This window comes from Dipodomys spectabilis, unplaced genomic scaffold (assembly GCF_019054845.1).
Source record: "Dipodomys spectabilis isolate Male_0828 unplaced genomic scaffold, ASM1905484v1 ptg000023l, whole genome shotgun sequence".
NCBI lineage: Eukaryota > Metazoa > Chordata > Mammalia > Rodentia > Heteromyidae > Dipodomys > Dipodomys spectabilis.
In genome coordinates this window covers 2,312,618-2,327,497 of record NW_024870700.1, presented here as the reverse complement: position 1 = coordinate 2,327,497, position 14,880 = coordinate 2,312,618, and the positions used below count along the sequence as shown (strand labels likewise).

The window sequence follows — 14,880 nt, the reverse complement described above, 5'->3', positions numbered from 1 at the left end:
ACCTAGCACACTCTTTAGATCAGAATGATAGGTCAATAAAACCCAGACTTTGTTGTTCATTTTCCTTCACACATGGTCAGGGTAGAGGATATTAAGAAAGAGTAGAGGCCCAGACTTCTGAGCTTAAAAAAACACCTAACACCCTTTGCAAGTTTATAGAAAGGGTCTGATGATTAATATGTTAGTTAATACTCTTTGGATATTTCTTAGATACTCACAAATGTTGTTTTGCTCTATTACTCGATTCTCCCTCAGTGTTTCAATGGGCCCTTCCATTCTCTGAGATCTGTCTTCACTCACTGCTACTCTAGTCCTAGTTTCCTCTTGGAACAAAATCAGTCATAAAACTAAGGTGAGGCCCAGTGCTGGTAGTTCACACCTGTAATCCAAATTACTCAGGGGGCTGAGATCTGAAGATCATGGTTCAAAACCAGCCTCAGCAGAAAAGTACATGAGACCTTTTAGCTCCAATTAACCAGCAAAAACAAAAAATGGAAGTGGAGTTGTGGCTCAAATGGTAAAGCTCCAACCTCGAGCAAAAATAGCCAAGTGAGAGTACAAGATCCTGAGTTCAAGCCCCAGTAATGGCACCAAAGTATTTTTTTAAAGAAAAGTTTCCTCTATAAGGCCAGGATATCTCTGGACTTACTTGGGATACTTTTCTCACATTCAAACAGCAAACCTCATGATAACTAATTTACTATAGCCGACCATGCAGCCATTCAATCATGTTTTTGAGAGAGGCCGTTTCTGGTTTTGTATTTGGAAAGACCTTCCAAGAGCAGGCCAGGAAAAATCCCTGGATGCCAGGCCACTAGACAAGAGTTTCCAGGAACTCCAAATCACCATAGCTCCCTTCCCCCAGATATGGAAAAGATCCAAAAATGTAAGTTTCCTACCACGCTTGGAAATAACCCCTTAGGACAAACTGTTTCTATTTTCTTCCCACCCCTAAAAAAATAATCAATGGCTATTCACAAGCACAGTGTGTTGCGAGACTAGAGACCTCTAAGAGATATCTCCCAACTGCCACCAAAAAGAAAGAATGTGCCCTTTGGTCTCTAGGGGGACATAGTACAGCATTTCCAGTAACCCAGCCTACAGAAGCCGAAGACAGGCTACTTGGGTAGCGGAGAGAGGGCCTACCTGTGTAGCCAGCCAGGGCAGCAGCAGGAATGACAGGCTTGTCCTTGTTGAGGTCAGCACGGTCACGCACATAGTCCTTGAAGGTGCCCTTGGGCTTGTGGTTGGGCAGGGCAGAAGGGTAGTCCTCGGAGTCGAAGCTGTCATAGGACGGAACACGCTGCAGGCTGTTGAAAGATGACTGGCTGCTCCAGGACTGGGTTAGGCGATCACAACTATCGTAGCTCTCTATGCTCTCAAAAGAGTCCTGGCCCCCGAGCTTTCCTGGAGATAAAGGAGGAGAGGTCGGAAGAGGACAGGGGAGGAGGGATTGGGGGAAAAAACAACTGTAAAAACCCTCTGATGGAGGAGAGACTGCTAATCAGATCTGTAGGATGGATCAAAGAAGGAAAGGGGCCCAGGGAAATAGAAGCTTCAGAGATCTTCAATCTCCTCTGAGGAAAGGGGCTGAGCTGCAATCTGAAAAACCCACTGCCATTCTGCTGCCTGACTTACAGTTCCTAGTATAGGTACTCAGGTTCAAGGGCCACTCAGAGCTGCCAGAAAAATAAGGCAGTGTTTAGGACCTCAAGGATTCCAAAGCCAGAAGGAATGGGTGACAAAAATACTTAATACTTTTTAAAAAGAATTCCAAAGCCACAAACTTAATAATTGAACATTATACCTGTTATGGATTTCTGGCTTAATGTATTAGACCCAATGAGGTGATGAACACATCAGAGCAATGTCAGATTGAATTCTTTCCCCATCCCAAGTCAATCAGATGATTTCAAAAGTCAATTTGGCAACAGATTTTGATCATAAGAAGAAAACAGAGTTCCATTAGGCTTTCTTGACCTTGGAACTAACGCATCAGTATTTAAGATTCTGCCATGTACCATTTCAAATGAAATACATATTTTTCCTTTAGACCTTCTCAAATACAAAAGGAAGTCATTGCATGTTTTTTTTTCTAGTATTTTAATGCTCTCATTTTTTTAAACTAAAAGGCCATATTCATTATCCTTTCAAAACATATTATGCATACTTCATTGGGAAAGTATCAACAATTGAAAAATGAAAAACAAAGAAAGAAAAAACAAAAACAGTCAAAAACAAACAAGCTTGTGGCTCACACCTGTAATCCTTGCTACTCAGTAGGCTGAGATCTGAGGATTGAGGTCTGAAGCCAGCCTAGACAGGAAAGTCCATGACACTCTTATTTCCAATTAGCCACCAAAAAGCTGGAAGTGGGAGCTGTGGTACAAGTGGTACAAGTGGTAGAGCAATAACCCTAAGTGAAAAAGCTAAGGGACAGCACCCAGGCAGTGAGTTTAAGCCCCAGTACTAATTGATAAACACACAAAAAGACTGCTGAAAGAGTTAAGGCCCATAGCAATGTCAGAAATCTTTTAATGTGTGAGTTGCTTAAGGCATTCTTAACTGACCACAAGATCATGCAAGTTCATTAATTTCCCAAACCAGGTTATAAACAGCTGTAAGGATTGCACAATGGCATTTGGAGAAATTTCCACTACCAACAATAAGAAAAATATTTTTTAAAAAACATTAAAATAGGAGCTAATAAAAAATATCAGAAGAAAATAAATACAATGAAGAGCGAAGAAGGATCTTAAGAATCTATTTTAAAGTCTATGGTCAGATACTTTTTAGGCAACCTAAGGATTATCTCAATTCAGCCCTTGTCAATGGAAAAAAAGCCCTTGACAGATGGCAATGCAGAAAGACCTATAAATCAATTCTCAGTCGTTCAGGACTGTCCTATCAATAAATTTTACATCCCAGAATATGTACATGTAAAATATTGAGTGTATTCTCTCCTACATACTACTAGGTATTGTTTAAAAACATGAAACTTAAACATAAGCAGGCATGCAAATCAAAAGTAAATACAAAATGCCAGGCAACAGTGGCTCATGGCTATAACCCTCACTAATCAGGAGGCTGAGATCTTAGGATACCAGGTCAAAGCCAGCCTCAAAGACAATTCTGGGAGACTCTTATCTCCAATTAACCAGCAAAAAAAAAAAAAAGGCAGGAAATAAAGATGTGATTCAAGTGCTAAGAGTACCAGACCTTGAAAAAATTAGGAAGAGCAGGAGGCCCTGAGTTCAATCCCTACTACTGGCACCAAAATAAAAACAAAAACATAGAAAAAAAGAGCTGTTCCCCAAATTTATTTTGAATCCCAGATGAAATACACTTAAGACTAATGTACAAATGTACTTGTATCAATGCTGTAAATTGTCTGTACCTCCTATTTCTTCCAGTTCTGCTTACACTACAAAGGTGGACTGTCTATTTCATCTTATTCTCCTCTCTCCAGACACTCAGAGGAAGGTAACCTTCAAAAGAAGGCAAATCAAAGAGCTTTGTGGTGTGGCTGATCCAGCCTACCCATAGGGTCAGATCTTTACCTATTTTATTGCTATTAAAGATGAAGGAGTTGTCCTTTCCAAAAGTCCCATCAAGTGACTCTGGAAAACAGCCCACAAGCAGAGTACCATGCCTCTGTTCAGAAGAACAGAAATTTTCCTGGAATCTTAGAAAAAGGTGTTTGCTTATACCAGCTATTGAGGCCAAAGGTCATTAAATTTCTCTGTGAGATAAAAACATACTAAAGCCTAAGAAAAGAGGATGTACAGCTTAATGAGGAACACATTACCAGGTCAATGCTTATCTTTCCTCAAATGATTCATATCTTTGTTGGCCTTTTTTTTTATTTCTGTTTTTGAGACAGGGTCTCACTATGTAAGCCAGGCTGTGCTGAATTTTGCTATATAGCCCAGGCTGTCTCCTGCAATTCTTCTTCTTTAAATCTCCCAAATGCTAGGATTATAGGCATACACCACTTTGCCTGCTTCTATCAGCCATTTTTATATTTGGATGTGAAGAGATCAGAATTTCCACAAGCAAGACAACTGTCTACCCAAAGAGTCCTAATAATCAAGCATACTAAGCTAGTTCCAACCCTTCTCTGGCAACCTTTCAAACATCAGCAAACACAACTGGATAAGAAATGAGGTTTATGGCAAAAAGACAGCTTTCATTTTAGCTCCACTTTACAATCCTAGAGCTTTCCTCCCCGTATGGGTATTTTCTCCAACAATGGGTTGAATCCAACTGGATTAGATGCTCAGTTATGCTACTATGCTCATATGTGGAATGAAGGGTCCTAGAAGACATCCACTGGGTAGCTTTTCTAAAAATGCCTAAGCAAGATCCGTCTAAAGCTATCCATCAAACAGACCTCAGAGCACTCAGAACAGTAGATGAGTTGGCTCATAGGAACCCACTGAAAATACTAACACAAAGACAGTCCTCCGAGTCCAAGTAAGAGGAGCATAGAAGTACTTTGTATACTATAATGCAGTGTAGAAATACTATGAGCATTAATAAGCAGCTAACAGTAATGCTTTCAGTCTAAACCAATCACACCACCCTCTCGGATTCAATCTACCCTTGGAATCAGTGCTTATAGTGTTTATAGTGCTTCCAGCATCCAGAGAGCAAGCAGAGTTGCACAAAGTAGTCTTCCCTTAAAGGTTTTGTGGCCTAAATTTAGCTTGGAGAGTAGGAAAGTAGATTCAGAGAAAAATACTTTATGTCCCATAGTAAGGGTTGCTTGGGGTTTAATAATCATTAGTTTGATTTTAAAGGGGTTGGGTGGGGAGCAAAACCAAGAAACAAGAGCAAAGAGAGGGAGAAGAGGCAATTATACAAACGCAACGTCAGACGTGATTTTAAAGCAACGTGACAGTAGATCTACCCAGATGTACAACATGATGGCTGAACCCCAAACCCACAACTCAATGTCATACATGTATCCAGAGAAAGCCTGATCAGAAAGTTCCTCTGATGCTTTGACCTGCTTAAGAAGAAACACTCACACTTACTACTTGGGTGCATACATTTAAATAGACACATATCCAAAAATAAAAGACAGAAAGAGGAAGGCAAATCTGGCCCCGCCCATCCCCTTTGGTCTGAAACAAATTTCCAGGGGCCCTAAGAAGGGCCCTTATGGGCTCTGATTTTCAGGGACTTTCCCTGTGCAGGACCTGGTGGTATCCCTGTGCAAAGAATGCTGGGAGAAAGCATGAGCCTCAACATGGGAAGAAGATGAGAATGTGTATTGGCCTATGATACAAACAGGTGATTCATCCAAGCAAACATGTCTTTGGCTCTCTGCAAAATGAAAGGCCACAAAATGGGTACCAGACAGTCAGCCATTGAACAGAAAGAGTGAACTGGCGGGCCCGAGTGACCAAAGAAAAACTTGCCTCAGACTTCTCCTTCCCTGTTCTTCTTCCTATTTATGATTCTTTCCTATTTATCCATCAGAAAAGTTGTAATGTTTATCTTTCCTGAAATTGGCCAGCTCTTCCTAGATAAACAAGCCCCTCCCTTAGAAGAGATTGCATTTTTCTCAGAAACAAGAAGATCAGAACTCGGGAGATGCTTGATCTTAGAAGTTGAGTATATTTTACTTTCCTTCTTATTTTATGCCAGCCAGCTCTATTGTGAAACATTTACTTCACTGCCAGTGAATGTTTTATCACTTTTATAATACCCTTGTCAACAGGAGTATCTGCTTCTGGAAGCTTCTAGCCACCTCTTTTCCCCTGGTCCTCTACCTAATTACACACCTTCACCACACTGTTGATGAGTGATCCCGAATAAACCACTGGTTGACCATCCTGTATCTTCCCAAACCAAAGTCATCACAAGAGGCTAAGGTCCATGAATGAGCAGCAGGGGTCAGCCCAGGTACCAAGCTACCCAGGAGTACCTGGGAGGAATACCAGGATACACACAGATGCCAGATTTCCCCAAGATGGTTATTGAAACCATTTTTTCTTTTATTCTGTCCTCCTCAAGAAAAATCCTCTCTACAAAAATCCAGTGTACTTTTAAAAACTGACCAAATTCAATGAGATTTGTTGTTTGGGTAAAACATTCTACCCAAGTAAGATATGCGACTGTTTATTCAAGTCTATACGCCACCATGAACCAAGAATTCTCTCAGCATGCAGGATATGGCTGAAATACCATGGTCTTAATATCTAGACATTCTTGGATGAGAAGGTTTAGGGCACAGACCTAACACATAAGCAAAATAAATAAAAGGAAGGACCTGAGAAAAACTCATAAAAGTACGTAATCCTTGGAAGCCCAAGAGCTTTTTTTAGAGAAGAGATTTGACCTACCACGACTGGTCCTCCCCATACACATGTTGTCTGGGGTTAAAACTTCTTGCTTGATGGTGAAGTAGTCTGTCTGCAAGGTGTCTGTCTGAAGAGGGTCCCGGAGAATGACTGAGGGGTAATCATTCTCATACTTGAGAGACAGAAGTTCCTCTGAGCTAATGGGATGGAGCGTCTGGTAAGACTCTGTGATGAAGCTGGGCTCTGAGAATTCCGAAGGAGGAACACACTGAGCATGCTCAATACCATAGCCTGCAAACAGAATATTGGTAATTGCAGAGAGGAAAGACTTGGACCTAAACCAAGCAGTACTTTACCAACCGCAATAGCCCCACAATGTGAAATGAGCAGGCTACCTTAGAGACAAAAGGAAAATACGTTAAAAAGTCTTTGGTTTTTACTTTGCTTAGCAACCACAGTCCTTTATAAGATTTTATTTCCCTTTTCTGATTTAATTTCCTCATTTATAAAACACAGTTGATTCCAGTCTTTCCCAGAGTATGGTGGCAGAGCTCTAATGACAGTATATATGGAAAAATGCCTGCCAACATCTGATATCTGATGAACTCTTGATAGACAGTGGTTAATAGTATTGTTGTTATCGGAATTAAAAATTTAATAAAGAAGCTAAAATGAAAACACGTCTGTTTAAGATTACCTTTGAAAACAAGGCCATCAGATAAGAATATTCCAACACTCTACTCTTCCTCTGGTCACCTCTCCAATATATTGGAGTTAGGTTCTATTATTATTATTGTGCATGTGTGCGCTGGTACTGGGGGTTTGAATTCAGGGCCTAGGCACTGTCCCTTAGCTTTTTCAATCAAGGCTGGTGCTCCACTACTTGCTAGCTTTTTGGTGGTTAACTGGAAATAAGAGTCTCACAGACTTCCCTGCCTGAGCTGGCGACAAACCTCCATCTTCAGATCTCAGCTTCCTGAGAAGCTAGGATTACAGGTATGAGCCACTGGTACCTGGCACAGTTAGGTTTTTGTGCTAAAAAGTAGACGGTTCTTTTTTTTTTTTTTTTGTAGTAAAATGTGAAGATGCATGGGACACCTTTAAGGATTTCTGAGGAAATATTGTTATATATAACAGATAAAAGAAAAGAACAAGGTCCCATACTCCAGCCTTCTGATGGCTGCTATAGTGCACAGGATTGATTAAGATCCAAGGCTATCCCTCTGACTTTCTTGTTGAAGATTTATCAGAGAGAGGTAGGAGTGGTGCAGGAACTTTCAGGTTAATAAGGCCTGCACATAAGTTGAACTCTTGTGCTTGGTGAGAATTAATAAAGATAAATCACAAAGAAAAGTCTCTAGTTAAGAAAACATTATTTTCCATAGAATTACCATGAAGGGCACTGAGATCCACTGAGGCACACAGCAGTGGGGGGAAGAGGGGAGACCCTATTATAGAGAGCCAAGAGAGGTGTGAGGTTTGGAGATGGAACTTACTAATGAAGTAATCCGAGGTATAACGGGATTCTGGATAAGTAGGGTTGACTCCATTAACTTGGTACGGTTTCACATCCTCTGTAAGAGACAGTAATGAATGAACTAAAGTCAACATGCACATGCAAGCAACACTTGGCCTGGGAGGATCTTGGAATCAAGGACTGCAATGATCTCAACTCTTTTTTCTAAAAAATCTGCAAGTTCGTCAACTGAATCAGTGTCTGAGTTGCTCCTGACTGGGGCCTTGTCTCTGGATGAGATCACGAGTATGGCTAATTTTACTGTTTCAGTAGCTGCAAAATGGGATGAAATATCTTGGAAAGCAAATCCGTGAGTAATCGCTAAAGGGGGGGGGGGGAAACGGACGACATTCTGCCCTCGTGCCTGATGTCTTTTTCTGCTCTAAGGGTATATTCACATTAGAGATTAGGATCAAAGGCTTGATGATATCTTGGGAGATTACCAAGAATCAACACCCAGCACTTAAAGTGATCAATACAAACACTTCAGAAATACTTCCCAACCTTCAGGCAGGTAGATTTACATATCCTCTACTACTAGCAGACGTCTGATTTTTGCATTGTGTTTTTCTCATTGCTCTCAGAATTCAAGTTCAGGCCCAGACAAGAAGCAAGACACTGGTAAGGTAGCACCAGTGGGTAAACTATGAGGGCATGTTTACCCAAAGAGCAACATAACCAAACTGCTCAGGTGCTCTTCCTTAGGAATACGAAAGGAACAGAGAGGGAAGGGTAACTTCAGATAGAAATGCTTCCCCCTGAGCCATGGTGAGCTCAGGATCCAGTGTTTATTCTGTAATCTAATGAGACAGCCTCTGACTCTTACAGGCTCTGAAGAATTTCACTGAAGAAGGAGGAGGAGGAGGAGCAGGAGGAGCAGGAGGAGCAGGAGGAGGAGGAGGAAGAAGAAGAGGAAGAGGAAGAAGAAGAGGAAGAAGGAAAAGGAGCAGGAGAAGGAGGAGGAAGAAAAAGAGGAAGAGGAAGAGGGAGAAGGAGAAGGAGAAGAGGAGGAGGAGGAGGAGCAGGAGCAGGAGGAGGAGGAGAAGAAGAGGAAGAGGAAGAAGGAGAAGGAGAAGGAGAAGGAGAAGAGAAGGAGGAGGAGGAGGAGGAGGAGGAGGAAGAGGAGGAGGAGGAGCAGCTGCTGATATAAAGAGAGTATGTTGGTTTGGGGTTTTCCTCAGGTATTTGATAGCCTGCTTAGAGCAAGGGTTGATGGGAAGACATGTCTATACCTGCACAAAACAAAAAAAGAAAAAAGAAAAATAGTTCCCAGTTGAGATAAAATGATTAAACTGCTGTAGCAGCTTATCAGATTATAACATCCCCTGTACCTTTAACCTTCAACCCCACCCCAATCAGCTATGTTCTTTGGGTGCCCTGTTGCTTTGGATTAATTACAGAACAGAGGCTGTACCCTGGGTGCAGAAATCTTACTCCTCTCTTCAAGTATGTGAATATGAACAGAGAGGGTTTTTACTGCATCTCACAGGAGAACACTGGGCAGGATGGTCTTCCTTTTGTTTAAAAACTTACTTGATTACATTCTAATTCACTTAAACTCCCTTATGCTGTTTTCTTTGTGGAAAGGTAAGTTGGACCTGTCTTAGAGCCAAAAGCACCCAAAGAGACCACAGTATCAGAAGAAAAACACAGGGCAGGAAGCTACATTTCAAAGGATATTAAGAAAGAAAGAGAAATTAAATGAAAAAAACATTCAAGGAAATGAATGATGATAACTGAGAAAATCAGCTAACCTGACCCTCATTTTACAGACAAGGATTCCTTGCCTTGCCTGTTTCACAGGGGTTCTTTTTTTGCATCTTTTTTATTGTTATTATATAAAGGTGACGTACAAAGGGCTTTCAGCAACGTAAGTTAGATAGAGTACATTTCTTTTTACACAATGTCACCCCTTTCCTCCCAGGGTTACTTTGAGGATCCAAACAGCAAATGTAAAGCACTTTGGAAACAAGGAGACATTGGAAGAATATTAGCTCTGCCTTGTGATCAGGGGTAAGCTGATCCTGACCCCCCAATACGGAACAACTCTGTGATGCCCAACAGAGGGAAATATTATAGTAGTCAAATATGTCTGGGTTGCACGGTCAGCTTTTGTGTTTAGAAGTCAGCAGATACATTAGACAAGTAAGGAACCTGACATAGCTTTTGCCCTGTAAACAAGCCACTCATGTCAACACCAAGGAGTGGGTGTGGGTGCAGTTACACAGTGAACACGCCCATAGACTGAGGAAGACAGAGCTGCCTGCCAGCCCCAGAAGATTCACCTAGTTTATCACTGTGTTCATTTATTTTTCATTGTCATTGAGAAGCAGGCCCCTGCTGTGCCCGGAGGAATCAAAGGTGGGTCTCTCTTTAGGAGCACTGCAGTGTGGAGAACATTCTTCAACAAAGGAAGGTTATTCTATGGACTCAAAGTGCTAATCCTGAGCTTTGTGCCCACCCCTTCCTCTCCCCTCTCCTGTCTGAGCCAGGCCTGGAGCTAGTGACCACAGGGAAAGGGTGGGCCTGGGTTACAGAGGGCAGCGGGCTTCTAGGCTTACAGTCAGCTGTGGGGCAACTGCTGACTGCTGGTAACTGAAATTTATTTTAAGAAGAAATTTAGAAAAATAAGCGCCAAAACACCCAAGTTTACCGCCTGCTGCTGTTTCTATACTCAGCCAGGACTGTGGGACGTGAGTCACTTGGTCCAAAAAGGTTGGAGCAGGCCGGTAGGGAAGGCCGTGTCATTACAAGGTTGCAACACCGCGTCCTCATGTGACCCCAGTCTCTGCTCCAGATGGAAAAGAGATTCTGCACTGCAGCCCCTCCAGTCCAGTTTAGTGGGCAGAGAAGGCTAACATATTAATAAGCTCTGAGCTGCTAAGCTTCTCCCTGCCTATCGCCAAGTGTTTCATAGCCATAGATCAAGGGAGTGTCTATTACCAGGCGTGATATGGAACAGGGACAACACTGTTCTTGAGCATGGTTCAGTCAAAAAGAAAAAAATCACAGATGTAAGAAGATGGGTTAGATCACAAGAAACGACAAGAGTACAATCGATCGTGCTAAACACTAAAAACGCTGAAACCCTATTACAAAGAAGAAAAAGGACCAACAGATAACTGAGCATCTACTGTTTATCAAGCATTACACGACACAGGTATCCCTGAAGACCATCTATGCTATGATTGAACCCCTGCAGACAATGGCATTAACAGCCCTCCAACTGGGTCAGTCCCCCCTACCTACTCTAACAACTCCAACCTTCCTCTCCCCTTCCCTCCCCATTGTTTTCACACGTTTACCTTTCTGCAGAATCTCTAGATGCTCCCATAAGATGTCACCAACAAAGTCTGGAGCCAGCTCCAGGAAGCAGTCTTTACCCAGGCCGCACAAAGCTGCTCCGCTCATACAGAACTTCTGGAAATCTACACCTTTCAGGCTGAACTCATTCACAGCCCACATCACCCAATCCCGAACATGGGTTTCCGTCCACTGTCGGGGATCTAAAGAAAAAGATCAAATAAAAGGGCTGTGCATCAGACTCAGAAGAAAACACAGAAGGACCCGAATGTCACCAAAGACCCTTCCAGCCCCACAGAGCTGGGCAGTACCAGCCTAGGACTACTGTCCTAGATTCTTCTTCTCCACCCTCAACATCCCACCTTTTCTATTTTGCCCATGTGGAGGGACTAGAATCAGCCAGACTGCAATGCAAGAATAGTCCCTGCCCTCTACTGAGGCAAACATTTCCATGAATCTCCTGTCTCCTTGCCTTATTTCCATTAGACTTTCTTAAAAGCCTTAGTGAATGGAAGATGGCTTAATAACAGTAATAACAAAGCAGTGATTTCTACAGACTGCAATGCCTCCCTCAGCTCTCAACCCTTAGGTATGCTTGGGGACCAATCATTTTTCCCAATTACTTTTATCTCAGCCAATTGTGCTCAGTAATAACTGTAGTAATTAGCAATGATAAGTCATTCAAATGGTACCCGGTAATGTCATTATTAGGTGCCTGTATTATACTAGATATCCTACAAGTCTCTTCATATAAGAGGCCCTGCTTAGTGTAGCACTGTAGCACATACAACGTGTATTCTTCACGTGGCACCTGAGCTTTCACACACCACACCCACAAATGGCACTATAAGAATTCAGATGACAACTGCTTGCAGTGCCCATGTCACCAATGTGCCATAGTACCCACTTAACCCAGCAGAATACCGCATGAGATGCTGGAAAACCCAATGGTCAGAAGTTACTTTATTTTACCTGTGATCTTCCAAGGGTATTTGGTATTGCTGTTCACCAAGGTTTATGGGAAAAGTGGAAGCATGGGAAAGGTATATGGATAGATTCAAAGAATCCATGCAATATTCACAGAATCTACCTTAAGCTTGGGTTTGACTAGGCTGGAAGCCTTTCATCTAGCAGTAGAAGTGGTCTGATCTAAAGAGAGCCTTCTATTTTCCCAACAGGAAAGTACCTCTGCTCTCAATTGTCCACAAAATGTTACTTAGTAAACTTCTCCACCCAAGTCTTCTATCTTTCAATAAATGCTTTCAAAACCAAAAGAACAACTACATATTTATACACAGAAGAGAAAAATCAATCAGTAAATCCCAAGGAATGTGGTTCACTGAGTACACCCAATGGCAGCCCAGAGTGATCCTGAAATAAGGTTTACCATTTTTTTTCCTGCAGTTTGAAACCATTTAAGGAGCTTAAAAAAATACAGATGCACTAGGTGCCAATGGCTCACCACTATAATACTATTTACTCATGAGATTGATATCTGAGGACTGCAGTTCCAAAGCCAGACAGAAAAGTCCATGATACTGTTATCTTCAATTAGCCACCAAAAAGCTAAAAGTGGAACTGCGACTCAAGTAGTAGTATCAGCATTGAGAGAGAAAAAAAGCTGAGGGATAGCACCTAGGCCCTGAGTTCAAGTTCTAGTACCAGCATACACACAAAAATAATAATATAAATTCCACCAAAGGTTCAGATTGAGTTAGTGCAACACAGGGCCTAGCCTTCAAAGTTTTCAATGATTTAGAAGGGATCTAAATGTGCAAATAGGCTTGGAAACTATTGTCCTAAGAGCAAGATGCAGTGACAAGCCCAGGTGATGGTGGAATATTAGTCCATGAATCTGTTCTAACCAACATCTGTAACAACCCATTACTACTGATTCGCACGTGGTTATTCTAATCGCTGCCTTACACCGGGTCTGTAAAGGAGCCTGCTTGAAGAACTGCCCAACAGTGTCTCTTTTTCCAGCTATAACAACATACCTTTGGGGATTCCCAGTCGTTGCTGCTCTTTTGTGAAACCACTGAACGTAGCTTTTAATGCTTGAGACATCATCTCTTTGCTGCTTGGAGTTAGTAGTGGGACATCTGCGCATTCCATGTCTGTAAGGTAAAAAAGAAGTATATGAATAACTGAAATCAAGTGGTAATTAACTACTCATAAAATGTAAGATATGGATACAACGAAGGTGGCAACTGAGAAATTACCATGTTCACATCCTCATCAGAACAGATAAAATTTAAAGGCCTTTCCACAATGACCTATAGGAAGTAAAAGAAAGGAGAAAGAGGAAGAGAAAGAGGGAGACAGATGAGGATGAGGATGAAGGAGGAGAAGGATGAAAGAGGAAGAGGCGAAGGAGGAGGAGAGGAGAAGGAGGAGAAGGAGGAAGAAGAGAGGAAGGGAAGAGAGAAATGGATAGGTGGAAGGAAGGAAGGAAGGAAGGAAGGAAGGAAGGAACGAATGAATGAACGAACGAAGGAAAAAGATTCTTACCTGAATAAATATCCTACCCTGATAAACAAGATGTGTTTATTCTTTCTGCATATTTCTGCTAGTTTACCCAACATAATACCTACTAACCTTTTATACTCACAGAAAGTATTAGTGTTACTGCATATTTTCAGTTTCCTATGAAAAGGAATTCTTTTTTTTTATTGTGAAAATACCGTACAGAGGGGTTACAATTACATGAGCAAGGTAATGAGTACATTTCTCTTTTTTTTTTCTTCTATAGTCCTTTTACTTGTGAAAATAAGTACATTAAGACAGAGATTTTTATACCCCATCTAAATTTTAGTTTAGAAAAGGAAATTTCTCATAGCTATTAGTAAAAGCATATTTATTTTGTGAAACAGTGGAAAATCCTTACATTTTCTAAGTCTTTTCATCCCCTCAGCGTCTACATGATGTCCGTTTCAGGACAGCCTTCCCCCAGGACACTAAAACTCACAGACATCCTTGTTCTTTATATAAAGTGATGCACTATTTACATAGGAAATTGTGACCCAGAACCTTGTTTGGTCCTGAAAAGGAATTCTTATGTGCAAAGAAGCAGTGAAAACAGTAGTAAATAAGATAGAAATGGCCTCTAGACACCTGATTCTTTCAACAAATGTTGTCACTCAAAAAGTCCATGGATAGGGCTGGGAAGATGGCTCAGTGGTAGAGCGCTTGCCTTGCATGCCTGAGGCCCTGGGTTCGATTCCTCAGCACCACATAAGCAAAATGAAAAAAGCCGGAAGTGGTGCTGTGGCTCAAGTGGTAGAGTGCTAGCCTTGGGCTGAAGAGCTGAGGGACAGTGCCCAGGCCCAGAGTTCAGACCCCACGACCGGACCCAAAAAAAAAAAAAAGTCCATGGATATAGGCTCAAATACAATGTCAACAAAGGCTTAAAGGTTAAGTACAAGGTACGTGTGAACATATGAACAGATATTCCTACACACCTGGAGGAACCAAGAAAAGCCTCCCTTGGGAGAAGAGAGGCATCTGACCTACACAGAGCTTAAGAAGAAAAGAATACTCTAAACCAGTGGTTCTCAAAATATGGTACCCAGAAAAGCTACCTTGGCATCACCTAAAAATGATCAAATTCTCAGCTACTCTCCTGACCAACTCATTATAGGTTACGAGATAATCATTCAGAATTCTGGATTTCAGAACAGAGAAAAGGTGATCCTGATGAACACCAAAGTTAGAAGACCAAAATCCCAGTCCAAGAGAACAGAATAAATA

General features: G+C 41.7%; 1 protein-coding gene across 2 annotated transcripts in view; it reads right to left on the bottom strand.

Moving 5' to 3' along the window:
- Ets1 (ETS proto-oncogene 1, transcription factor) overlaps positions 1 to 14,880 on the bottom strand; it is a 78,411-nt gene that overhangs the window by 23,929 nt on the left and 39,602 nt on the right. The window contains exons 2-6 of one of the 2 annotated variants that reach the window (XM_042674959.1): positions 13,128 to 13,247; positions 11,133 to 11,333; positions 7,808 to 7,885; positions 6,354 to 6,602; positions 1,147 to 1,407 (exon numbers count right to left, since the gene is read on the bottom strand). In XM_042674959.1, the coding sequence (XP_042530893.1) occupies positions 1,147 to 1,407; positions 6,354 to 6,602; positions 7,808 to 7,885; positions 11,133 to 11,333; positions 13,128 to 13,247 (909 nt within the window). The remainder of the gene's footprint in view (positions 1 to 1,146; positions 1,408 to 6,353; positions 6,603 to 7,807; positions 7,886 to 11,132; positions 11,334 to 13,127; positions 13,248 to 14,880) is intronic. The other variant, XM_042674960.1, reaches the window with a different exon arrangement.